At 38.2% G+C, this 27521-nt stretch overlaps 1 protein-coding gene across 9 annotated transcripts in view; it reads right to left on the bottom strand.

Moving 5' to 3' along the window:
* Positions 1–862: 862 nt before the first annotated feature.
* Positions 863–27521, bottom strand: part of LOC121917376 (clathrin coat assembly protein AP180-like) — a 92002-nt gene continuing 65343 nt past the window's right edge. For 6 of the 9 annotated variants that reach the window (XM_042443298.1, XM_042443300.1, XM_042443299.1 and 3 more), the window contains 10 exons: positions 26910–26993; positions 24093–24176; positions 14105–14248; positions 11853–11999; positions 11061–11091; positions 9505–9616; positions 5724–5804; positions 4754–4858; positions 3876–3978; positions 863–2280 (listed from right to left, as the gene is read on the bottom strand). In XM_042443298.1, the coding sequence (XP_042299232.1) occupies positions 3886–3978; positions 4754–4858; positions 5724–5804; positions 9505–9616; positions 11061–11091; positions 11853–11999; positions 14105–14248; positions 24093–24176; positions 26910–26993 (881 nt within the window). In that variant the 3' untranslated portion in view covers positions 863–2280; positions 3876–3885. Of the gene's footprint in view, positions 2281–3875; positions 3979–4753; positions 4859–5723; positions 5805–9504; positions 9617–11060; positions 11092–11852; positions 12000–14104; positions 14249–24092; positions 24177–26909; positions 26994–27521 lie in introns of those variants that run through there. The other 3 variants (XM_042443303.1, XM_042443305.1, XR_006101014.1) reach the window with 2 other exon arrangements.

Genomic DNA, 27521 nt, shown 5'->3' with positions numbered 1-27521 from the left:
CAGGAGCAGAAGTGCAGTTCCAACCTGATAGCCAAGTCCCGGGAAAGCTCACAAAGCTTTCACCATGTGCTCTAACTCCTTGCTCCAGTCAATCAGTCTGTCCCAAAAGAGCACGGCTCTGAGCTACAGCAGCAATGCCCTGTGCCAAACTGCAGAAGTTTCCCAACCATTACTGCCACTACTAACAAAAGATGTAGCTAAGGGAATGGGCTCACATGGGCAGGTGAAGAGTGGGAGACACCACTACACGAAATTATCGGTGTGGCTGTGTAGTGGTTTTAAGAGACCCTGAAAAGAAGTTTCATACAATCTTCATCCTCAACATGGTCGTAAAGGCTGATGGTTCCTCCTATCTTTCTTGCACACCAATACTTTTGACTGAAGGCCCATTTTCACACACACCCTGCCCCTTTCCACCATCTCCTGAAGGTGTACCAACCACTTTGGGAATTACTGGTCTGAACTATGGGTGTGGCTGAGTTGCCTGGCTTTATAAACAGGGGGCTTCCTTCAGTCAAATTACTGGACAAAAGTCCACTGAAAACAATGGAACCCACTTCTGAATAAACATGTATAGCATTATACTGGCAGAGTACTGTAGCATTTCTTACAACAGTTCAGAGAATTCTCTTGCAGTTTGGTCCAGCATCCTGTTTCCCAGAATTCCACTAAATTCCACCAAATTCAAATGGGGATTTGGTGTACTTTTTATATGACTTAATTCCATTTTTATAACAAACTGCAAGAACATCCACACTTCCAACAATTATTTCAGAACTATAAAAACAGTAACTGTGCTTTGTATTATAAACACAATGTAAATGGTTCTGGGTAATTAAAGGAGACAGCTTTTATGTTTGAATTGACTTTGATCAAGGTGTTTTATTGCATCTCAGAGGGTATACATGCACTGGGTTTTTCTCAAAACAAAATACAAAGAAAACCCATTTTGAAATTCTCTCTCTAACTCTCTGTCATTATAGTGTATCTTATCCCCACAATAAATTCAGTTTACAGCCACCTCTTAAGAATGGTACCATATATTGATTAAATAGTTAATTTGAAAGACTTTGGTGAACATCTTTCCAACCTAATATGCTTTTACAAAGAGCTGCCAAGCCACTTGTAACACTGATCAACAGTGACCTTATTAAGGAGTCAAAAATCTTAAGCCAAGCCATCAGCACGAACAGTATGAGAGAACAAACTAAAATGTAAAAAGAATACTTTTTGTTGTTGTTTACAGTTAAGGGTGCAGTTCTCCAGTTTAGTGTGACCTCTAATCACGAACAGTACAGAAAATACACAGTGCTGTATGGGGATAGAAAAACACTAGTCTAAGGCAAATATAGAGAAGCACCAAACTAACCGATGCATGTAAGAGCTAAATAAAAATAAAATAAAAACCAGTTTTCAGGATTTGCCAGTAGATACACTGATTATCCTGACAATTCTTGAAATGTTTGCTCCACCATGTTTGGGTTTCTTCATCAGCATGGCTAGAAACTCCCCTCTCACTTTCAGTGCACTTAAAAGGACAGACAAAAAAGCTGTTGTTTTTTTAATGACAGCAAAAGACAATATAATGTTGTTTTCTTCTTAATTCTTCTTGAAGTAATTTCATAGAAGATGCATTAAATGGGATTTTTTTCTTTATATTACTTTTAATTATAATTTAAACTTAACATATACAGTGCCACAAAAATAAAACATATCCCACAACAATTTGAGAATTCTGCATTTGGAAAAAAAAATTGTATTCCACACAAAAAAGAATTTGTAGGATTGAAGAGTGCTTTTCTTACTACCATCATCACACTATTGTTTTGTATAACAGGTATACAAGAGAAATTGGACTTCAAAGAGGAAGATTTAGAGGGTTTGCCAGTTATTTACATTGAGACTTCCAGAAACACAGACACATCGCTCCATATGGCTCACCACACACAACAGCTGCATAATCAGTCCCTATTGAAATAGGTTCAGAAAAGCACTAAGAAGGCATCAGAAACATACATCCATTGTTTAAGTTGTAAAACACATAAATAATAACCCAAGTACACAAACTGAGAAAGAGAGAGAGAGAGAGAGAAGGGATAACAACTAATATAGTACACATTCCTAATGTTCACTTTCACAGCTGTGCTACACGTTTTGGAAGTAGGAGAGAAGTCTGAGTAAGCACTGGGTTTGGTAGTGGTGGCTCACTTGGAAATTCTGAGCAACAAAATTCTTCTTTGTTGATTCCAAACTTGCATCTTCAATTATCCTGTCATAAAACTACAGATGGGAAGGAGGAAACAGAATTAGAAATATTTAGCAATGTATGTAAACAGAAATGACACACACACACATACACCCACTCACATATATAGAGAGAATGTGCTTTCAAGAAAAGGTATCTTTATGCAAATAATATGGTCATATTTTTTTATCCCTGAAGAAGCAGTTCCTAAAAATAATGTACTTTTCAACATGTTTTCTGAAAATTCAGATTACAAGACATTTCTGAATCAATGCTTTACCCTGTTGAAACAAACTAAACTGTGACTGGAATAACAGTTTATAAGGTTCATTGAAAATCTTCTAGGATAAAACATCTTGGGATATGAATAGAAAATATAGTGGAAATGGGTCACAACCACTCAAAATATTTCAGAAATGGTAAATGTCAAGAGGTGGCTAGAATTAAGTTTAACATGGGCAGGACAAGTCTACTATTAAAATGTATATGTTATTAAAATTCTGTTAGCTAATGAACAATCTATTGTTATATTAAATATTATAGCATCCAGAGAAGAGGTATAAGGAAAGATTATTCAAGAACTCCTATATTTTCAGGACTTCAATAATTATAAGCAACTGATAGCCCATGGGATAGTCCCTTTTAAAGCATATATTTATAATTAAGAAATGAGTCAAATAAATTTGTTGAAGTACATCTCTGAATAGGAGAAGCAGGTTTACTGAAAGGTGTACCTTTGTTATCTTGTAGAATGACCAAGTTGGAGAACACATTCACTTTTCTCAGTATTTACACTGTGAACTACCCCTGGTTTTGTCTTTATATTTTTTGTTAATCTGGCCAAAATTCTGTCAGCATGCTACACAAGCACAACGACATTCGCAGAAGGGCAAAAAAGGTGTCAGCTACCATGAATGAAGTCAGTTACCGGAGAAACAAGCTATGTGGACCTAGCAGACTGTGACTGCATTCCTTTGCTATGGCTGCACCATCCTGGAAAAAAGTGCAACCTTACATGTAGTGCACCAAAAGGAATCCCACCTCTCTGCCTGCTTTTGTTTCATAATAATAAGTGCTGTTCTGTGTGCCTTCACATCATTTCTGACTTATGGCAACCTTAAGGTGACCCTATAATGTGGTTTTCTTGGCAAGATTTGTTCAGAGGGGGTTTGCCATGGCCCACCTGGGAATCAAACCCTGGTATCTAGAGTGTAGTCCAAAACTTGAATGACTATGACATACTGGCCCTCAATAAAGAGAAATATCAAATGAGATTTCGCACACCTACAGGCATTTTGAAAATGTCAGTTTCTGCAAAATGCACTGCAACCTCTTTTGCAATTTTATGTCTCCTTGGCAAAAGACTGTGGAACTGCTTGCAAGGGGTAGGGCTGGATGTATGCAGTTGTGAAAAGGGAAAGGAAGACAGGTTTTTTAAAGTGAACTAATGATCCAAAATGACCTTTGTAGATAAAAATAAAGCTTTAAAGGATGTTTAGCAGACTACTAAAATTTTCAAAATTAAAATGCTTAGAGTCACATCTGAAATGCCAGAGGAATGCAATAAATAAGCTTTACTGAATAAGTTTTGACTGTATTCCAGTGGAGCACATAAGAAGCAATCTCATACCATAAATAGTTCATAAGAAATCTTTGATGTTAAGATCTGCTAATGGGTCCTTTGTTGGAGGTTTCTTGGGACTCTGAGTAGCAGGTGTGGGACTCGGAGACAGCTGAACAGGTTTTCCATCAGTCAAGAACAGCAACAAAAGGAAAAAAAGAGAAAAACATGAGCATGGGCATACTGACAAAATAAATATTAAGATCCTACTTCATCAAAATAAAGATGCAAAGGATATTCAGTGAATGAATGTTGTTTTCACTTTACATCCTGTTCCACAGATGTTACCTTAATTACACTGGATGCATTTTGAGCTAAGCATATCCAAGAGCAGCACAAATTCAGTAGTGCAATAGTGGTAACTCCCCCTAAATGGCTGCTGAAAACTAAAGTGTGTGGGGAGTATATTGTTTTAAATGAGAATAGCACTCCTGAAAGCCAAACAGAAGCACAATTCCCCTTTAAACAGCCCCTGTGCACTGTGTGCCTTGCTTTAAAACAGAAGTATTATTCTTTTACTACTGTTATCGCAATAAAATTCAACAGGACACAGCTGCTGCTTATATGAAAAAGAGGTTTTCCTTATATTAAACTTCCTTTAGCCTTTAAGGTTGAGGTGTAGATCCTTTCTAGCTAAACGGATTTAACTTTTTAAAAAAGTGTTATGCAGGGGCTTTGTCACCTACATCTACATATACACAGCCAGAAGGAACCACAATCTTCTGGAACAGTGGGTTAAACTGTGATCCTCTTGGAACAAAAACTATAAAAGTAGTCACTAAGAATACAAAATCCATATGAAAATAATGGTGGTGGTTGAAGTTAAACAGCTTGGCTAATTTTATATTTTTTTCATTAAGTTATGCACATAAATCCATCTCTCTTACTTGTGCACCAGGTCCTGCAGCTGCTGCAAATGGTGGCCTCATTGCAGGCTGTCCATACATAACAGGCTGCTGTGGCATCATTGGAACACCTGCTCCAGGGGGTTGCTGGAAAAGATTTGAGAACACTTAATGGTGTCTGCAGTACAAACACAGCAAGTTGTTGGACTGTCAACCTGTGGATCTGACTAGGTCACAGCATAGCAGGTGTGCAATACTCCATCCTTTGAGCATAATATGCACAGTTTGATTTGAACAGAAGAGTTAATTTCATTTCCTTTTATACTCTTTCAAGGTAGGGTGCAAGGTAGGGTGCAGGTAGCGTTGTCCCATGTCAGAGTGGTGAACCTATAGTCCTTGAAATGTTCTTGGACTGTAATTCCCACCATCCCTGACCACTGGCCATGTTCATAAAGGCTGATGGGAATTAGAATATGACATCTCAAGAGCCAAAGCTTCCATACTGTTGTATGTTTTCTGCTGGAGAATTCCAGGCATTGCCATATATATTTTGCAACCAGAAGAACAGAAAGTGTGTTGGTTGCACTTCAGCATCCAGAGACTCTCTTTCTAAAAAAAGGAAATTTGATCCCTTCAAGGTTGAGAAAGATAATCTTAAATATGTGAGAAATGCCTGAACTGATGGGTTTTTTTTGCTGTCAGAAATATGGGGTAATGCAATGGTGGTGGGAGGTGTGTTGCCAAAGGAAAACCTACAGAATTTTTGTCCCCTCAAGCCATGTACAAATTAGGCAAACTAAGCAAGGTTCCATATAAGTAAATGGGTAATTTCTGCTTCCTTCAGCACAGAATGCTGACTTAAAAACAAAGCAAAACAGAATACAATGTTTTGGTTGTAAGTAACTCAAAAAAGAATCAAAGGTCACTAGGTGAAGTGAGACATGGTGGTAATTCTTTCTGTGATTGTGTTTGGTCTTAAACAAATATGAGTAGTTTATAAAATTTCACTGACCATTCCAAATCCTGATCCAGGCTGTGCAGGAGCGGCGCTTGATGCAGGGGGGACAGCACCTGCTGGAGGTACGGATCCTGTCTGGAAATCAAAAGGAAAAAAAAAAAAACACAAGCCACCAACTGATTACAGAATTTCTAAAAATGTAACCCTGTTAAAAATAGCAACCTAGTACTTAATACCAAAATAAAGATACTGTTCAGTGCTGAGTGTTGAAGTCCACTCTGCCATTTTCTTATCCTATTTAAAGATAAGGTTATGCAGAACTGATTACTTGTATTAAATGCTTTCAAATTGCAAATAATCAAGTTAGTTTGTTCACAATGAAAATATCTAATTAAAAAAAAATTAACATGGTTCGGTTGTCTTTTTTTCTGTCTTTAATACACACACAGAGTCACCCATCACTCTCTTCACAGACTGGTATTAATACATTTAAAATGTGCGCCTTCAAGTTTTCTGTTGACTTATCGTGGCCACATGAATTTCATAGGGTTTTCTTAAGCAAGGAATACTGAAGTAGTTTGACATTGCCTTCCTCTGAAAGATAGCTTAGATTACCTGATATTTACCAACCGAATCTCCATTCCAACCTTGCTTAGCATTCAGTATCACAGAGAATCTGGTGCCTTTATGGTTTTTAGGCATTTACTTGGGAACACATTCCCACTGCTCTAAATGAAAATTATTTGCACATAGAAATCAAACACCATGCACTATAACAACATTTCTACTAGAAAAGGTATTGCCCCATTCATTTCCAAGAAAACACTTTGTGGATATTCCCAGTAGAGAGAACATTCTTTAACAATGCACAAACTGGGACAGATACTATCTACGCACAGCTTTATGAACAGAAAGCCCTATGCAGTTTTTGAAATTCACCAAGTGAAACCAAATACTCAGAATCCTAACAATTGAAACAAAGATCCACAGGCTAAAGAGTCATTAGAAAGAACAAGTCATTTCTATGGTATGATCGAAACAGTGAGGTGGATGTATTGGGAGTGCGCTTGTTGTCCTTGCTACCAGCCTCCACATACTCAAATAAATGTTTGAATTAAGTCTATGCACATTTGACTAAATGCATGTAACATCTGTATGCTTTGCTGGGTTCTTGTGTCAAGAGAGAACCTACGCATCCACAATCCATGTAATGTTGTAGCTTGGATATATTTAATAATAATTAATATTGATACTTTTGGAAGAGCCAGCATAATTTAATATTGGTCTGCACTTCAGTTTAGTTTTCCAATTGCATCAATTATTTGTCTATAGCACACAAAGTAAAACAAAATTATTAAAACTATAGTCTATGGATAGATTTAGATGATTTTATTATAAAAACATATGCTCATAAGACAAACTATATATCGAGATGGTTGGATGATGGAGATATAATGGATTAGATATAACAAAAACACATCATGTGGTTGGAATCTTCCCTGGAGATTTTCTGTTGACTGAAGAGGGAAAAGACAATGTGCAACAATATTCCACCTCTCCCCATGAATTATTTTATGTGCTTTGGAAATCTGGTTAGGAGGGCTGTGAGACCCTAAGGGAGTGGGAAGGGGAGGGCACTGGGAACTGCAAAGCCAAGGGGAGAATCAACAAAGATTCCTCACTGCTGCCATTTTCTACAGGTAGGAGCGTTCTGAGCAGACATCAGTAGAATAAAAACTCTGGATTCAATCATTGTTATATAAATTCATCAGAAAAAAAAAGCAACATAACAGCACATAAAATAAATTAGAAGATTTTATTGTATACTAAGTATATTAAACTAGCTTTGATGAAGAGAGAGAATTTTAGTCCATTTAATGATAAAATATGTTAGATATTGTATATATAATGATAGACACATTTTGCATGTATATATCATTAAGTTAATTATATTATTTAATCTATGTCTGGATTTATGCTGTTTGTTTCTCCTTTTAATGCTGTTTTCAAAAGCCTGATTGGCTAATGCAGAATAAACCTGTTTTTTCTGCTTCTTTTATACTGTCATTAAATTTATTGTTCCAAAATCTGGCAAATCAACTGTTTGTTACTAAATCAGAAACTGATTTAAACATAATGGGGCAAAACAGACAGACAAGAAGGAGTGGACAGAAGCCACTCCCAGCACGATTGCCCCGGGGCCACGGTGACCAAAAAGTGCGGCCCCAAGGGCACCCACTGCCATGGTCACAAATGTACTGTGGAAAGAAGCGGAAAAGATCTGTTCCTTCTTGGGCTGCTTTAGGTGGCCCTAGTGCAGCCTCAGCACGGCTTCCGTGTGGGCTGGGGGTGTGCGTCATGTAATCACCATGCCCTCAAGCCACATGGAAGCTGGCTTTTTAAGCCCGCCTGTTTCGGGCCTATGTCAATAGCAAGTACATTTCTATACCGCTTATCAGTGCACTTAAGCACTCCCTAAGCGGTTTACAAAGTATAAGCTAAGTGTCTGACGTTTCCTGATTGAAAGTCTACTTAGAACTAAACTCTACCTGGGGTTTATCGTATATACTCGTGTACAAGTATACCTCATGTATAAGTTGAGGTCAACTTTTAGGGCCAAAAATATGGATTTTTATATGAGCCGTGGATACGTTGAGGGTCAGATTGAGTGGGCAGCCCAGCTGAGGAGAGGCTGCTGGCGAGCGTGTGCCCTCCCCAGCGTCTCCCTCACTGGGCTTTTCCCCGCAAAAGAAGCCCAGCCAGGGAGAGGCTTTTGGGCGATCGTGCTCCCTCCCCGCCTTCTCCTCCGCCAGGCTCTTTCCCCAGGGAAGAGCCTGACTGAGGAGAGTCTTTTGGGAGGGCAATTGCCCTCCATGGCGTCTCCTCCGCCAGGCCCCTTCTGTGGGGAAAGAGTCTGGCCGAAGAGAGGCTGCAGGGCGTGCAATCGTCTCCCTCGCTGGGCTTTTCCTGTTGGAGGGAGCCGAGCCGGGGGGGCTGCGGGATAATTGGTAACCCTTGCCAGCGTCTCCCCAGTTCATCTTGTAAATAGGCTGCAATCACTCAACATAAAAAAAACAATTTTTTGAGCCTGAAATGGACCTCTGGCCACTTTATAGTTTTTCTGTTTGTTTGTTTGTTTGTTTGTTTTGACCATCCATGTACCTCCCAAAGAGTCTCAAGGCACAAGGTTTGGTCCCTACATTTGCCCATTCCTGTCCTAAAGAAAGGCCAAATCAACCATTTTGGTAAGGGGAAAAAAGCCTTGCTACATCAAGGCATTCCACATATTATTGTTAACTACTGTAGACTTAAATCACATCATGTTGCACAAGAAAATATTTGTAATATGTAATGATATGTATTTTGTTAAAATAGTTTTAAATCTTTTTCTTAGAAACAGTCAGTTGCTCAAAGACAAAACTGCAATTTGTAGCCTCACAATTTTCAGTTATTATTGTAATGTAACTACCACTAGGAACAGCCTAATCCTGGAAATCATTGCTCATGACAAGTAGAGACCTAACACTGCACTAGGCATAAAACCAAAGGATGTTCCCACTTGAGGAAATGTCATGCTGCTAAAATAGGTTATATGATAACAGTGTTATATAAACAATTGCAGGATGGGATATACATTTCCTTTAAAACATTTATAAAATTAGTAAAAACATACTTCATGTTTTGCAACAGACAAGCCAACCAATAATACCAGATTTTCTGGGGTGAGAAAATTTGGTCTTGCTCATTGCAGCAGGAAGGATTTACTGCTGTAATAATAGTCTCCAATCATACTTGATATTGGATTCTCTGCAGATAGAGGGCAACCAATACATACCATTGGGCTACTGGGAGGAACACCAGTTGACCATGTTGCAGGTGCCACTTTTGGTTGCCAGTTAGCACCTCCTGTTAACTTTTTCTCCCCAGCATTCCACTGAAGGTCTCCCCTAAAAGAGACAATGACAGAGAGTGCTGCTAGTAATCTTACAAAGGGAGCAAAAATGTAAACTTAAGTCAGATTCCTTCACCACTGACTATTATAGTTTATGATTTCGATGATAGAATATTCTTTAATGGGGATAACTCAGCCATCTGTCAACTTTTACATGTTGAATTATGGCACTTCATTTAGTTGTAGAAGGAGTAACCTTTCCGTCAATACACCTTTTGGTACTCAGAATTTTGCCAAGAAGACCATTCTGTTTTTCACCCTTCTATATAACCAGTGTGAAGAAATGTAAAACCACTGCAAGACTAGAGATAAACATAATTTTATAAAAGCAACAACAACAACAAAAAGTAGAAATTCACACAGTTTTGAAATCCCTTAGTCATACTTGTATGCCACTCATGTCCTCTCCCTCCCATCTGCCTCTTTTTCTCCCTCCTCACACATGCATACAATGACCATGGTCATTTGTTCTCCTCATCCAACCGGGGCTCCCCACCTCACCCCATGTATCTGAGTGCTCTTGCCCTCTCCTTACCAACTGAGGTGCTCTTTATTTCCTCTTATCCACCCAGGTGTTTTTTCTTCCCTTTCACTAGCTGCCCATCCAAGTGATTCTTCTCCCTCTGCCACCCAACACTCCTTTTCACCTATTCATCCTGCCTTTAATCCTTTTTTCTCACTGGTCTTTCTCTCCCTTTACCCGGGTTCTTGTTCAGTCTTACCACTGCTTAGCGTTCTCTCAGTTATTACAGGCACCAGGACCCTTCTCTCTGAGGGTGTAGATACACTGCTAAAAAATAACAGTTTGACACTACTTTAACTGCCATGACTCTGTTCTGTGGAATCCTAGGATTTGTATTTTGCTGAGGGACCAGAGCTCTATAACAGACTAGGCTGAATATGGCTACAAACTACAAATTCCAGGATTCCACAGGAGAGAGTCATGGCAGATAAAACGGTGTCAAGCTGCTTTATTTCTGCAATGTGGCTACATACTGACTCTATTAAATTTAAAAGTTTGGGGGTCTTGCCAGGAGAGGCATCCATCATACCCAGCATTCTATCTTTCTTGTTGTGCCTCTTGCTTAGAGAGAGCTGCCTACAAGTCCACTAAAGAAATGGATACAAAAAATATGACTGCTTCTTCCTCTCAAATGGTTAGGACTAGTGATTGAAGATGGTGTTGAAGGCTACAAGCTAATTTAAATTAATTAACCAATTAGAAAGAACAAGTAATCCCAAGGTGCATATCCCATGCAAGCATGCATGCCAAGTTTCAGGCATCTGTAGCTTCATGACCTTGGAGTTATGGTGGGGATATGAACACTCTCTTTTATTAGTGTTGACTAATTACAATATTATGCTAGAAGGTTTGCAGATGGAAAGTAAGACAATGAAAAACAGAAACATTGGAAACTTTAATTTTACTGGTTACTTACTTCTTCGATGCAGTTGCAGAAATTCCAAGATCTGCAAAGATGAATACATAATTTGATAACTTCTTTAATGTAATAAATGGCATAATTAGTTGTTTAGTTCACAGATAAACATACCCTATCAATGCATGTTCAACAGTTCACTGAGCCCGCAAGAGCCCACCGAACCAGTAAGGTTGATTTACTGAAACAGCATTTATTTAGCTATCAAAAACTGTTAAGAAAATGCACAATCAATCAATAGAATGCACAATCAATCCCAATAGAATTCTGACATGGAAGGAGCATAAAGGTGCCATTTCTATCTGATTAGAGCATCTTCTTATAACCTTGGTTACATTTAACTGATTCTTAAATTGTCAATGATAATTGACAAAGATCACAACAGAAAATAAAGCTTATTTTTAGATTGCATCAACTGACAGCCTATGAATCAACAAAATAATTTTCTGGTCTCTTCACTTAGAATCTGGACTACTCTTTCACCATTTACTATCTATTCCTTTAAAACATAAAAATTATACACTTGCTTATTAGGTAACAAGCTAACTCAGCAGGATAAAATCCTGCAGCTGAATGCCAAAATTCAAGATGAGAACCGGAATTTCGAACAAATGAAGGCCTAATCTCTTTGTCTTCCTATACACATCATGTTGCAGTATTTATAAAGAGGGAATATATGCCTGAAAAAATGCATAATAAGTGAAGACATTATAGCCCAGGTCTGACTTATTAGTACAGTATGTCATAGGTCACAAACAATCATTTTCAACCCTAGAAGCATTTCCCACATACTTCCTACTAAGTTTGCGAGCGATGAATCAAGATCGCTTCCAATGCCTTTGGTTGCAGCTGAAGCAGCAGCGGCTGTGCCTGAAGCAGACAGAGATTGTCCAGATGGTGTCATGGTTGGCATAAGAAGGTCACCTAAGCCATCAAACACTGAAGATTTAAGAAAAACAATGGTTTAGGGAAGTCCCATATGTAATCTTGAGGGAACACACATGTATATGGTTAAATCATGAACTCTGTAGCACATACCAATCAGTACAGATCTTAATGTCAAAGTAATGCCAATGGAAGGCATGCTTACTATTTGGCTAACACAAAAAAATATACACCAATCCTGAACGTAATGCATTATTGTCTAGAACAACTGTATGGCATAGTGGCTGTTTAGGCCTTTGTCTGTTTCTAGTGTCCCCTAGAATTGAATCCCTATTTTTCTTTTTTAAAATTTTGAAAACTCCTACTTATAGTCTTATTGTAATAATAATAATAATAATAATAATAATAATAATAATAATAATAGGATGGGAAATTTCAATGCCTTTCTTCAAAACAGTAATTACCAGACTACTTTCACATGAGATGTGAATGCAGCAGTTATGGCATCTACATGTTTAAATATCTAGAGCTTGTTCTTGGTCTCACTTTCTGGGACAATTCTGGAGAGAAGGAAGGAACAATATCTGAGCAATTGCAAATGTAGCTTCTACAAATGATAAAGAGAAAGTTTAGGGATAATATACAGCCAAATTCTGGTTGCTGACTTGTATGTTTAAAAAGTTTCAGTTTGGTCCAAAACATACAGCAGAAATAAATCTGTTTGAGACCACTTTAACTGCCCTGGCTCAGTGCTAGGGAATTCTGGAAAATGTAGTTTTGTGAGACATTTAGCCTTCTCCGTCAGAGAGCTCTGGTGCCACAATAAACTACAATTCCCAGGATTCCCTAGCACTGAGCCAGGGCAGTTAAAGAGGTCTCAAACTTGATTATATTTACAGTGTGTTTTGGACCTATGTCACCCTAAACTTTTTCTGTACCAAGTGTTTATATTCTCCAATTTCAATACAACATGTATCGCAAAAATTTATGGACAATTCTTCTTGGGATAGTTCTAGGTAATTTTTGCAAACAAAATATATTGGTAGTATCGGAAAGAAAGTGGGCTTCTGAATATAGTGAATATCTCCTCTATCTGGAAAATATATCACATGCAAAACTCAAGCAAAGGGAAGAAGGCCAAAGAAGCTGTTGTGGGATAAGAACCCCTTGGAAAGAAATGTAAACAAGCCCATTAACCTTCAGTGATATTTATGCTTTTAAAATTCACCTCCGCCTTTGTAAGGACACTGGAAAAATAAATGCAATCTTCTAAGCACCCTATACAAGTTCTTCTGTTCCACTTAACAGTAAAAACAGCTGAAATAATGGCCTTTTAAAATAAGTATTGCTTCAGTTTTCGGGAAGAATCCAATATTCATATTAGCCCAGTTCTTCCAGCTTCAAGTCTTTGGAAATATACTAGAACCTAACATATTATAACCCCTCTATACCTAATTAGATGGAAATTTCTAATTAAGACCAATATACGTTGTAACTACAACTATTCACATCAGAGTTGCATGCTAATATTAATAAGCAGAGTTGTACTATGCTCTGGCAAGCGATCAAATAAAGCAAAGCAATACTAAAATATTTGGTTTTTACTTATTCTGTTGCAGAACTCACCCAAATTGCAAATTTGTAGCAAGGCCCCAGCATGGAAGTATAGAATGAAAAGAGATACAAACAGAAACGACAGAGCAGTGATGAAAAATTAAGCTTTGTGTCAAGGGAAGACCATCCCGGAACTCCATTATATTTAACTTTGGGCGCCATGCACGCTTGGGAAAGGCTCAGCGATAACAGCAAGACCACATATCCATATACTGAACACACAGTACAAAGAGTCTGTGATCATAGGACTATCTTGTAGAGGAGCATGCATATCAAGCACATGCAGAAAGAGACGATGTGCCCTTCGTTTGCTCTATCTTGAACCCCTACAGAAGATAACTGAATGGAAGGAATTTTTGTTCAAATTACACATGGGAACTAGGGCACAAAACATTTACCCATTTCAGAGAAACACAGGGTAGAAAGGTATTTATACTTTCAAGAACTCCTAAATATCCTTTGTATATTGGGGGAAATTATGACATCACGTTTTAGAAAAATAGGAAACATTTTGCTGCAGAAGTGCCCAGAAATCTTTTGCTTACCTGAGGGATCAAAGGAAGTACCACCAGGGGAAGGAGAAGGTGATGCACCAAAAGCTGCTTCAAAATTGGGCTGTAGTATGTTAGCCTGAGCTGGTGTAACAGGAGAAGGTGATGGAGACGGAGCAATGAAAGAACCTCCAAAGCCTTTAACAAATGAAAGAGGGAGAAAAAGTAAAACATCAAATGAACATGAACATCTCTCTCTCTCTCATAAACACACACACAACCTAAACCCTGGGTTGACTGGGAACATCCCTTTCCAATTCCATCCCACTCTCTCCTAATCACCATCAACCATGTGGCTTATTACTTGCCCAGCTTTTGGGAGGAGGTAGTGTTAACTGATATCTCAGAGATTCATTTCCTTGTCTGAAATGTGGACACACATCACAACGATATCTAATAAACTCCAAACACACTTATGTAGCTCTAATAATAGACCAGTCAATACCTAAATCACTGTTGTTGGCAAAGCAACTATTAATACACAATGCCTTTCGAACATTAAAATGCTTCCAGATGGAGGAAATTCGTTGCTATTCCATTTTCCCTTTCCTCCTTAATGGACCTTATCTGGGAAGAAAGAGAGGTACAAGACACAGTGGAAGAACCTGAAAAGGCTACAAATGGAAGAAAATGGAATCTGGACTTTCTGCAAAATTCAGTGAATGAAGCTTCAGATGTGCGAGGAGCTCCTATTTGCCATTTGTGAGAAGGCAGAGGCACAGGGCCACTATCTTTCCTGCCTTGTGATATGCTATCCTGATATGGAACCCCGTGGCCAGGATCGGCTCCCTGAGAACAATAGGAATCGTCAGCCAACAGGATATGCGACACCATATCAAAGAAAATGCAGATGTGAAATTCTCTGTTCTGATTTACACGGGGACCTGTATTTATTTTTAAATATATTAAAATAGTTATAACCGATCCTTTATCTGAAGATCTCAAGGTGGCCTAAAAGAAAATCAACTTAAAAGATTAAATAATTACGAACATCTAAAAGATTAAAATATGTTAAATAGTTTTCAATTTAAAAACAGGCATATAAAACTATAAAGCATGTGTAGTCTGGATAAAATCAATTTGGCCCAAAGGTATTAATAAAAAGCAAGGTTTTAACTGGGTGCTGAAATGATGCTAATTTTGGTGCCAGTCAGGCCTCCAGAAGAGGGAATTCCACAACCAGGGTGCCATTGCAGAAAAGGCCTTTTCCCCATGTCCTCCCACTACACATTTCCTCTAATGATGGGACATAGCCATGTTAGTTTGGAATATCAGTATGCAAAGAAATATTGTAACACCTTTGAGATTAACTGTGCAAAGAAGTTGTAGCATAAGCTTTCTTAGAAGTGGTCTACTTTTTCAGATGCAGGGAGTGATTGGTGCTGAGGAGGGACTTTTTTTTTTTCCGTGAAAATTATACATTAGTCTATACTTAATTTACATAGATAATTTAACAAATATAAATCATATAATTTTGTGATAACACTAGTTTATAACCACATCTCTTTTCCAATATCCATTGTACTTTCCCAAAATTTTAATACAGGTAGCCATTCATCTTTCCAGTCATCTACGCATCTGTTGTTTAACAATCTTGTGAGTCTGTCCATTTCCTTCAGTTCTTGTAGTTTTAGTATCCAAGCTTCCAGAGATAGAGGTTTATTGTTTTTCCAGTTTTGAGCAATGACTAATCTTGCCGCTGTAATTAAATAGAGCAATATTCTCCAGTGTTCTTTTTCAATACTCTTATCTACCTTTGGTAGCATGTTCAGCAAGTAAAATTCAGGTGTCTGTTTAAATTTACAGCCAAACATTTTTTGTATTTCTATGTGTATTTTGTTCCAAAACTTATTGATCTTTCTGCAAGTCCACCACATGTGAAATAGCGAGCCCTCATTCCTGTTACAATTCCAACACTTTAATTTCTGCAATTTATAAATCTTTTTGATTTTAACAGGGGTGAGGTACCATCTATTAAACATTTTGAAATAATTTTCTTTTAGGGCTTGGGACGCTGTAAATTTATTAGTCCTTTGCCAGGATCTTTGCCATTCCTCATAGTCAATTGAGTGTCCTATATCCTGTGCCCATCTTATCATGTTTTCTTTGATTGTCTCTTTTTCTAGATCTCTATTCAGCAACACCTTGTAAAACTTTGACATTTCTTTTTTGTCTTGTTTCCACCAGATCATATCTATTTCATTTACTACTGTTTCAATTCCGGTTTTTTTGATATCATTCTTGAACTTTAATTTAATCTGAGTATACTCAAACCAATTCATTTTATAATTTTCCTCCTTTAATTCTTCCCACTCTTTCATTCTCAAATTCCCTTCCTTTCCTACTTTTGTTAAATCCATATATGATAGCCATTTCTGCTCTTTATCCCATTTCAGTCCAAAAGCCTCTTGGACTGATACCCATAGGGGAAGTTTGTTGTTGTAGAACATCTTCCTTGTCTTTTCCCATGTTAAAAATAATGCTTTCCTTATAGGGTGGTTCAGGAAATCTTTAAGTTTTGTTTGTTTTTTGTAAAAGAGGTAACCGTGCCAACCATTGCTCAAATCTGCTCCTTCTAAATTCAAGAGTTCTGTATTTTCTAATTTTATCCACTCTTTTAACCAACTTAGTTTACTGGCCCACATATATAGCTTTAGATCAGGTAAGGCACATCCACCTCTCTCCTTAGTATCCTTTAATACGGCCCATTTTATTCTTGATTTCCCTCCCCTCCATACAAAATTCCTAATTTCTTTCTCCCATTGTTCTATTATTTTCCCTTTAGTTATAATTGGTAGATTGCCGAAAAGAAACAAAAGCTTAGGAAGGATGGTCATTTTGATAGTCGCAATTCTGCCTAAGATTGACAAATTTAACTTGTTCCATCTTACTAAATCTTGATGTATTTCCTTCCATTTTACTTTATAATTATTTTCATATAGTCTTGAGTTATCATTCGTTAGCCATATGCCTAAATATTTCACTCTCTTAACCGTCTTACATCCCGTCTTTTTAGATATTTTCTCTTCTTCTTTTTTGTCTATATTCTTCATTAACATATTCGTTTTGTCCTTATTGATTTTAAAACCGGCAAACTTACCAAATTCCTTTAAATTATTCATTAACTGTCCAACCCCTTTTATAGGATCTTCTACTATGGCAACTATATCATCAGCAAATGCTAAAACCTTCTTTTCTTTCCCTTTAATTCTGATACCTTTAATTCTATCATTATTTCTAATGTTGTTCATTAAGATCTCCATTGTATTGATGAAAAGCAATGGGGAAAGAGGACATCCCTGTCTTGTTCCTTTACTAATTTGGATTTTCCTCGATTTATAACCATTTATTTTAAGTCTAGCGCATTGATGTTTATAAATTTGTTCTATATATACTAAAAATCTAAATCCTACATTCATCTTTTTTAAGACTGCAGTCATGAACTCCCATCTTACATTATCAAACGCCTTCTCGGCGTCGATAAATAGTAATGTTAGTTTCTTGTTCCTATTCTTGTTGTAGAATTCTATAGTATTAAGTATTGTTCTTATATTATCCTTTGCTTGACGTTTGGGGAGAAAACCCCTTTGTTCTTTTTTTATTGTTAAGTTCAAGATAGGTTTAAGTCTCTCCGCCAATATCATTGCAAAGACCTTGTAATCCACATTTAAAAGGGATATTGGTCTGTAATTTTGTACTAGAAGTTTATCCTTACCTTCCTTTGGGATCATAACAATTGTAGCTTCCTGCCACGTTGCTGGTATTTGTTGGGTCACTATTATATTAAACATTCTCTGTAGTGGGTTTACTAATTCTTCTCTAAATATCTTATAATACTTGGCTGTGAACCCGTCAGGCCCTGGGGCCTTTGCATCTTTCAATCTCCCAATTGCCTGAAGGATCTCATCTTTACTAATTGGGCTATTTAATTGTGCTCTTTGATCTTTGGATATTTTTTCTATTTCTCCTTTGTCCAAAAATAATTCCATTTCTTTTAATAATTCAGCTGATAGCTTCTCTTCTTTGTATAAATTCTGATAATATTCTTCAAATGCTTTAATTATATCCTCCTGTTTACTTGTTGCTGCTCCTTTATAACTGATTTCTTCTATTTTATTTGTTCTTTCCCCTCTTTTCAGTTTCCTCGCAAGTGTTTTACCTATTTTATTTGCATGTTCAAATTGTGTTTGTTTTAACTTATTCATCTCCCATGCAATTTCCTCTACTATTTCCGCTTGCATCTCTTTCTGGAGCAATTCCTTTTTGTTAATTAATCTTTTGTTCTGAGGGCAAACTATTAATTGCTCTTCGATTTTTTTCAGTTCTGCTTGAATTTTATTGTGTTTCTTTTGTTTAATTTTCTTTATTTCACATGCTCTTTGTATTAATAGGCCCCTAATCACTACCTTACTGGTATCCCAAATTGTTTGTATTGGCATATCTTCCTTATCATTTTCTTCAAAAAAAAATTTTATTTCTTGTCTCAATTTTTTGACAAAAGTCTCATCATTTAAGATAGTCTCGTTTAATTTCCAGTCAAACCTCCGAGATTGCACTTTTTGGAGATAAAGTTCGATAAGGTTATGATCTTATAAAGTTTTAGGGGCAATCTCCATTTTATCTATCTTAGTGAATAATTCTCCAGACACCATAAACATGTCTATTCTGGAGTATGATAGATGGCAGTCCGAAAAAAAGGTAAAGCCTTTTTTATCTCCATATAACTTTGGCCACACATCGATCAAATCATGATCCTCGATTAATTCCTTGGCACTTTGGGGCAGTTTCCCTTGATTAGGGCCCATATTCTTTGTCATTTTCAGTTGAGGAGGGACTTTTTTTATATAATTTATTCATAATACAAAATACAAAGGAGGGACATTTATAATCAGTCTGTATGGATAGCTCTAGAAATGCAAAAGTTGTGGGTATGATGATGAGATGATAAGTTCAGTTTTAACAATGGTTGTTGAAGGACAAAGGCAAGCGGAACAATGCTGTCTAAGGCCGGGGGGGGGGGGGGGGGGGGGGATGACCATATGAATGGTGGAGGGAATTTTGGAATGTGGTGTGTGCAGAACTAGAACTAGAAAGAGGATATGATAAACTGACACATATATGTTAAAAAACAGAGACAAGAGTGAACCGTGTGGCACCCCCGTGCTTCCTATCCCATCCACCAGAGCCAGTCCAGGAAAATATCCTGATCAATGGTATCAAAAATGGTATCAAAAGCCAATAAGAGATCCAAGAGAATCAACAAGGTAGCACTCCCCAGTCCTTCCCCTGGAGTAAGTAATCAGTCAGAGCAACCCAAACTGTCTTGGTACCATACCCGGGCCTGAAACCAGACTGAAATGGGAAGCTGCCCAACCACCATACATTCAAGCAACTTGCCCAAAAGCAGGATATTAGTATATGGCGCTAAGTGTGCACTACAAGGCAGCAGGTACTCCCCCCCCCTTTTTTTGTTATAAGGACTTTGCCACCCCTTGGACCCACCCAATCAAGCCACATCTGCTAGATCTTAAGAGCCAAGATGGGCAAACGTCAAGACTACATGTGGTGAGATGGACTGATTCAAGTGCCCTGTCTACATCATCAGGACAAATCTGTAAGTTCACCTTCCCCAATCTCCTTCCCTTGAGTTGAACTGTGTATGTAGATTCTGGTTTAGTCATATTGCAATGGGATGACAATTTTGTTATGTTAATGTTTTATACTTGTCTCAACTTTTAGGGTGTTGATTTGGGCATTGGGCTGTACCTATTTTGGGGGGGGGGGGCAAATGAGGTCCACATTTCCTTTACCCTACTTCATGGATCTCTTTGAGAGAGCCTGCTGGTTGAACCTCCAGGTGGCAGTGGGAAACACAATGACCTGTACCCACAAAGATCCTGGTTACTACCATTATCATTCAGGGGATGGGCTGGGGTGGTATCACTCAACAGGCACATTGTCCAGTGACTGGATCCCTAATATAAACTGCTCCAAGGCTCTAATAGGGAAATCAGTAAAGTTGTGAACGTTAGAAACCAATGTTGTCTCTTGAGTCTATTAACTGACGTTCTGTCAGCCTGAGACCTTCTCTTCATCACTAGCCAGGCAAGTAGCAATGGCTAACAAATGAAGTTTGAATAAATGCTCAACCATTTTATCCCTAAATTTGGCAAGGAGGGCATGATATTAATTGGACAAACAACAGTGGTCACTCTCCAGCTGTTGTGTCTATAGCTGCCTCCATCACTTGGGAATAGTGACTCCACTCTGAGACTTATGCAGGCCTTCCCACTGCTGATCCAAGTTGAACAAGAATTTTGCTCATACTGCACAAAGACAGACAAATGGCAGAGTCCCATACAATTTGGAGGCACAATCTGGAAGGCAGTAAAACTCAGATTTGTCACTTTTGAGGCAGCAGGCCTACTTGGCCTTTCTGACTAGCAATAAACAACCAAGGACTCATTTCAATTGGCTCCTTGGAAGCTAAAATGATCAAACTGAGGCTGTTGTACTTAGGAAGGTACGGCTCATTAGAAAAGACAATAATGCTAGAAAAGGTAGAGGGTAGTAGAAAGAGAGGAAAACCGTATGCCAGATGCATAGACTCAGGGAGGAAACGGGCCTAAGAGAATAGTGGAGGATAGCGGGGCTTGGAGATGTCTGATCCACAGGGTCTCCATGAGTCAGGATCTATTTGAGGGTAGTTAACAACAACAACACACAGTTTATTAGATAGGCCTTATTGGGTAGCCTGCTGTCACATTCTTGCCAGTCTGGGTTTTTTCCCCCAGATCTGGTAAAGGTGGGGAAAAAATCAAGCTCCTGCAAATAGTTTGGATTTACTCAAATTAGGGTTGGTAGAGGTTACAAGTAACATAGAAGGGTAATATGTACAGTGGGCAATAGAGACTTCATGTACAAGAGGTGTAGAAGAAATTCTACACCAGGGAACTGTGTTGCTATATTTTAATTGCTATCAGCCCTAGACACCCTTACCAGTAGTTAGGAATGATGAGAGTAGTATTTCACTAACATCTGAAAGTGCCCACAGATTCCCTATTTTAACCCATAGCAAATTTATAATTATCATGACAGAGATTACTCCTCATATTAGAGATAGGGGTGATACTGATAATACGATGCAGCTGTCTTGTTAGCTGCCTCATTTGGACATGGACCAGACAAGCAGCTTATTAATATTTAAAACTAACCAGAAAAATCAGCTGATTGAATCAAGGACTTCCCCCACTTTGTTGATGTTGTTGTTGTTGTTGTTGTTGTTGTTGTTGTTGTTGTTGTGTGCCTTCAAGTTGTTTGCCATTTATGGTGTCCCTAAGGTATAGTGCCACTCGATTCTGCTCTGGTCAAGCCCCACCTGGAATACTGTGTCCAGTTCTAGGCATCACAATTCAAAAAGGACATTGAGAAACTGGAGCGTGTCCAAAGGAGGGTGACTAAAATGGTGAAGGGTCTGGAAACTGTGCCCTGTGAGGAACGACTTAGGGAGCTGGGTATGTTTAGCCTGGAAGGTTAAGAGGTGATATGATAGTCCTGTTTAAATACTTGAAGGGATGTCATATTGAGGAGGGAGCTAACTTGTTTTCTTCTGCTCCAGAGACTAGGATCTGGAGAAATGGATGCAAGCTACAGGAAAAGAAATTCCGCCTCAATATTAGGAGGAACGTCCTGACAGTAAGGGCTGTTCGACAGTGGAACACACTCCCTCGGAGTGTGGTGGAGTCTCTTTCCTTAGAGGTCATTAAACAGAAGCTGGATGGCCATCTGTCAGGTATGCTTTGATTGAGAGTTCCTGCACTGCAGGGGGTTGGACTGGATGACCCTTGAGGTCTATTCCAACTATGATTCTACAAACCTACAATGGGGTTTTCTTGGCAAGGTTGTTCAGAGGAGGTTTCCCATTGCTATCCCTTGAGGCTGAGAACATGCAACCTGCCCAAGTGGATTTCATGACCAAGCTGGGAATCAGTACCTGGTCTCCAGACTCATAGTCTAACATTTAAACTACTGTATAATCCAACATTTAAACATTAATTTGTTATCCAGAACACTGTTTACATCCTGCAACTCTCTCAAGGAATAGAATAAAGGATGTAAGTTTCTGCTATAAACTATACTTGTCAATAAATACTGTGGTATTTATATATAAAATATTGATCTTCCTTGTCAATAAATACTGTGTAATTCATTCTTCTCTCTTGACCAGAAAACAAAGTTTAGTGGGGGAAACACATAACAAAATGAAATAAAACATGTAATAATATGACATGAAATAAAATGTAGAAAATGAAATAAAACACATAATCAAATGCATAGTAAAATGAAATTCAACAGAGACAAATGCAAAATTCTACATTTAGGCCACAAAACCCAAATGCACAGGTAGAGGATTTGGGGAACATGGCTCTACAGTACTACATATGAAAAGGACCTTGGGATTATTGTTAATCATAAATTGAACATGAGCCAGCAAAGAAGGCAAATACTATCTTGGTATGCATAAAAAGAACCATAGTTTCCAGGTCAAGGGGTAATAGTCCCACTATATTCTGCACTGGTCCAGTCTCTCAGTTCTGGGCACCTCATTTTAAGAAGGCTACAGACGAAGTAGAGTGAGTTTGGGAAAAGCCAATGAGGATAGTAAGAGCTATGAGGAAAGGTTGAAGGACCTGGGCATGTTTAGTGTGATGATGAAAGTATGTGACTGAGACAATAATATACTTTTTTGTTACTATATAAAAGAACAACACACAGGTACAATTAAAATATAAGTGAATCTTAGTACAAAATGTCTAAAAACAAAAGACTTTGAGAACAAATTTGCATCTGGATAATATGCATTTGCATAGCTGGAGTTTCTTTTCTCATTTTTCCAAATGTAGCCCCCAAAATTTGATCTTAAGTATTCCCTAAATATTTGGAACAAATGTGAGGAACACATAAAGGTTTGCTGGAGGAAGGGCAAATGTGAATTGACAGGGTGTTTGTTCTTCTGATGGAAGGCCACCAATGCATACAACCCTAAAAGTAATTTATTTATTCATTCATTTAAAAAAATGAGGGTTGCTTTGTGCTTAAACTGATGCCATTGCCAACATATGAAATGAATACTAAATGCTTGAAGGTACAAGACTTTAAAGCATTCAAGATTGAAGACAAAATCAAATTTCCTTCAGAGTTTACTTCAATAGAAAGCAGAATTAAAATTATTATGCAAAACACATTGTTTTTGTTAACATTATTGTTACTAAAAAATAATTAATGAGAATATTGCTATTGGGCAGGATAAAAAAATGGAAACATGGTGGGCTCTTAATGGATCAAGTTTTAGAGGGCAAAAGCCTGTGAGAAAGAATGCAGCCTTGATAAAATAGACATCATGACAGTGTTCTTGGGCATACTTGGCAATGCTTCAGTTTCTTCTCAGGGGTGTATAGGTAGTGTAGGTGATGCTGTATGGGAAGGTCATATCAATTGACTTCAGGTCTATTCCCAACTGTTTCTGTAAGCTTTGCTTCAAATAATTCAACCTATTCTAAAAGATATTTTTATTTGCTAACTTTTATTTATTTTAACTCATCCTCACTGTTCTATCTCCAAGGAGTGTGGTCCGACATAAAACATCTTTCTCTGTCTCCCATACATCACAGGATATTGACTACTTGCCCATATATATGAAGTTTCATGGAACACAGTATGACTAAAGGAATTCGTCAGACATCATTACTTTGCAGTTCTAGGCTATTCATTGCAGGGACATCTTCTGCAACTTGAATGGTTGAGAGTGCAGCAGTGCTGTATTTGCTTAGAAACAGTGTTGTAATACAGCCAATGGCAAAGCCTTCTGCTTCTCTGAACAGCTGTCCAACATCTGTGTCAGAGTACAGAAAAGTTGGTTCCATGAAGACACGTAGCCACCCTGTTCTAGTTAAGCACAGCATATAATTATTTTTTTCATTACCCGCCAATAGATCAGCAGAAGCAGAGGAGCTAGAAGCAGCTTGGGTTGCAGGCTGGGATTCAGGAGCACTACTTCCAAAAGCTTCTATAGGTTTTTCCAGGAGGCAGCAATAAAAGGCAAGAGAATTTAAACAACCAATATATTAATTTATCAGTTTGGAGTTGAACATAACCATGAACTACAAACAGGAGAAATACCATTTCTTCATGGTTGAACAGCAATGATCAAAGTAAAACAGACATGACAGTGTCAAATGCTACAACAGCTCTGACCAAAAACTGCACTTGCAGAATAAAGGAAGAAGGGTTCATACAGATCATTTTATGAAGTGACAAAATTTTGCAGTGGGGTACATGTAAAATTGTTTAGTAAACCAGTTCTGCATCTGATTAGAAATTCATGGATACGATCTTCTCAAGACTTGGCACAATAATAGAGACAACCATTCACAAGGTGATTAAGGCAGGATACAGACCGCCCAAAAAGGGTGGTCTGCCGCTGCCTCTATTTCCACCGGCGGGAAGCCTCAGCTGCCAAACAGCGAGGCTTCCCGGCGGCGGAAAAAGAACCCGCAAAAAGCGGGTTCTTTTTGTGTCGTGCTTGCAATGCCCGAGAACGCAAATGGTGCACTTGTGACATCATCAGCGTGGCAGGATGTGTGGACACTACGCGTCTGTCACATCAAAATGGTGGCGTCCATGTGTACAGGGTGCCACCATTTTGACGCCCCCGTCACGTGCTAGGGGTGAGGCCGGTATGGATGCTGCCTCCTTGGCCAACCCCTAGCAAGTGACAGGGGCGGTGCAAAGTCCCGTTTAAATCGGGCCTAAGTTACCATGTGATAAAAGACCATCCATTTTACCCTAAGCTGATTAAGAAACTTGAAACATTGCCCATGCACAAAGAAATATCCTCCATGCAATATACATCTGCTGAGAAATAAGTCCCATTGTGTTAAATGGAACTTAGGGCCCAAACAGACAGGCCAAAATAAAGCTGCTTTGGGTCACTTTGGAGATATGCTGTTTAAATGATGTCTGCGTCCTAAGAGGCCAGAAGCTGCACCAAAGATGTGCTCTAGTCCTTCCAGCCTCTTAGGACACATGCGTCATTTAAACAGCATATCTACAAAGTGATCTGAAGCAGCTTTATTTTGGCCTGTCTGTTTGGGCCCTTACTTTCAGTATATATGTGGCTACAATCTAATACAATCATCTAGTACTGCTTGCTATGGAAACCAAGCACAGTCAGATTAAAAGTATTCCCAAAACAAGAAATTTCCTACTTAATTGGTAGAGTGAAGCTGCTAATTATCACTTAGTTACAATCTAGATTAGGGATGGGAAACCATTCTGTAATTTAGGGGCACTTTTCCTTGACAGAAATTGATGATGAGGGCTAAGTCCAAAGGTGGGAAGCTCTTTATCATCCTTTATTTTATCATTTGTCAAATCACTCACTCCCACAATGTGCATATTGCCCTTCCCAAAGTAGTATCTTGCTTCTGGTCCACACAACTGCCCTTATTTAGAAGGGCCCACAGGAGATAGAGGTGCTTGGAACTCAGGCCCACCCACATGTTCTCTTTCCAACTGAAAGAAACCAAATAGCTAGTAAGCAGACATGTGCACACATCAGCCAACCACCAAATGTGGACTGCTTAAATGGCTCTTATGGCATATGACACCAAGAGCATTGTTTTTACACTCACAGTAAGTGCCGTGGTGTGTGCATGTGTGCCTGTTTTGAGACTTTGCCACCATTTCTAGAGTGTTGTAGGAATTATGTATTACACTAGTCGGGAGATGTGAGCTGGGGGCTGCTTTTTATCTTATCTTATCTTTGATATTTTGTACTATCAAAGTTCAATGACTTTAAAAGAATGTGCTGCCAAATATGTCTCCAATATACAGCCATTTAATAAATGTGATATATATTTGCCTAGCTTCTACCGATATGTGTTCCACATCCATTCAAAAAGAACATTTTTCTTATACTATAACATCTGGCATGCCAACAGAGAATATGTATTATGCTCAACAGCACTCCATCATTGTTGCTAACCTGTGGTCATTGATTTGCATTAATTTAATTTGTGTCATGACAGCTCACATTTTAGTGTAGGGTTCAGGAGAGTGCAGTCAGTATGCCCTGCTTTTGTGGCTTTTTAACCCCCCATCAATCCACTCTCACATGCACACTTCTCACACTCAGTACCTCTTCATTTAATCATATCTTGTAGAAAATGATGACTGGGAGTGATGCAATGTTACTTCTGGTTGCCATTTTGACTGTGATACAGCCATAAAAAGAAGATATTTCTGGGCAATATTGGGGTATCAGTGGCCCATAGGAAGGGGTGAAAAGAATTGACCTTGTGTCCTACCTAGGTGCCATCATTTATGTGCCATCATTTTACACCCTGAAACTCCTCCACTTCTCCCATATCAAAGTTTTTAAATACCATTCCTTATCAACATTTTAGATATTAAGTAACTCGCAAGAGAAATAAACATACCATACAAAAGCATTACTGAAAAAAGTTCTAATGCAAGAATGTAATATAATTCAGCTACTTGAATAAGAAAGCTGTTTCATGCACAGAATGTTAAAGAAAACAAAGATAGGTGATAGAATGAAAAATGCTAGCAGTTATTTTTATGATAAACAGATGGAATGCATATTCAGCTACAAAACTGCATGAAGAAAATTTTAATTTTAATGTTTTTAAAAAGTAAGCTGCTGGTAAAGAAGAAAATAAAATGGAACTGAAATGAAATGTGATATTTTATAATGGTGAGAAGGAGTAATACCCACCACCAAACAGGTCAATCACACCTGAAGACTCCACTTTAGCTGGAGAGCCAGGGGGCAGGGATGACGGTGCTGCAAATGCGTCCACTGTGGTAAGCATGATAACATTCAGTATCAGCAAATCAGGAGCAAGAAGACCCAACTGTCTTGAACCCATGACAACACAGCAGCAAATACTGAGTTCAGAGACATTAGTACAAGTTTCCCTTTACAAGTTCAACACACTATCCAAAATTCAGACATGTGTGCTATGCTTTAAAAGAGCTTGTTACAGGCAAACCTCAGATTTAACCAAAAGGCACAGATCTTTTACCAGTTCTGCTTATCCCATATACATCTAAACTTGGCACAGTCTTATGGGAACACATCTGCTGATGCTTTGAGCTTGCATACTCCTCTACCTCTATAAATGCCAGAGAAAGATCTCAAAACCTTCTGTTTCTGAACTAGTCAGAGTCCTTTGATGCAAAGGAATTTAGGGAACTCAGTTTATTTAGCCGTCTATTATCCCCTCTGTTGTAAGCCGCCCAGATTCCCAGTGATTGGGCGGCATATAAATAAATCCTATTATTATTATTATTATTATTATTATTATTATTATTATTATTATTATTA

This window comes from Sceloporus undulatus, unplaced genomic scaffold (genome assembly GCF_019175285.1).
Source record: "Sceloporus undulatus isolate JIND9_A2432 ecotype Alabama unplaced genomic scaffold, SceUnd_v1.1 scaffold_16, whole genome shotgun sequence".
In the NCBI taxonomy this organism is placed as follows: Eukaryota; Metazoa; Chordata; class Lepidosauria; order Squamata; family Phrynosomatidae; genus Sceloporus; species Sceloporus undulatus.
The sequence above is the reverse complement of the archived record's forward strand: the minus strand, read 5'-3'. Positions and strand labels throughout refer to the sequence as shown.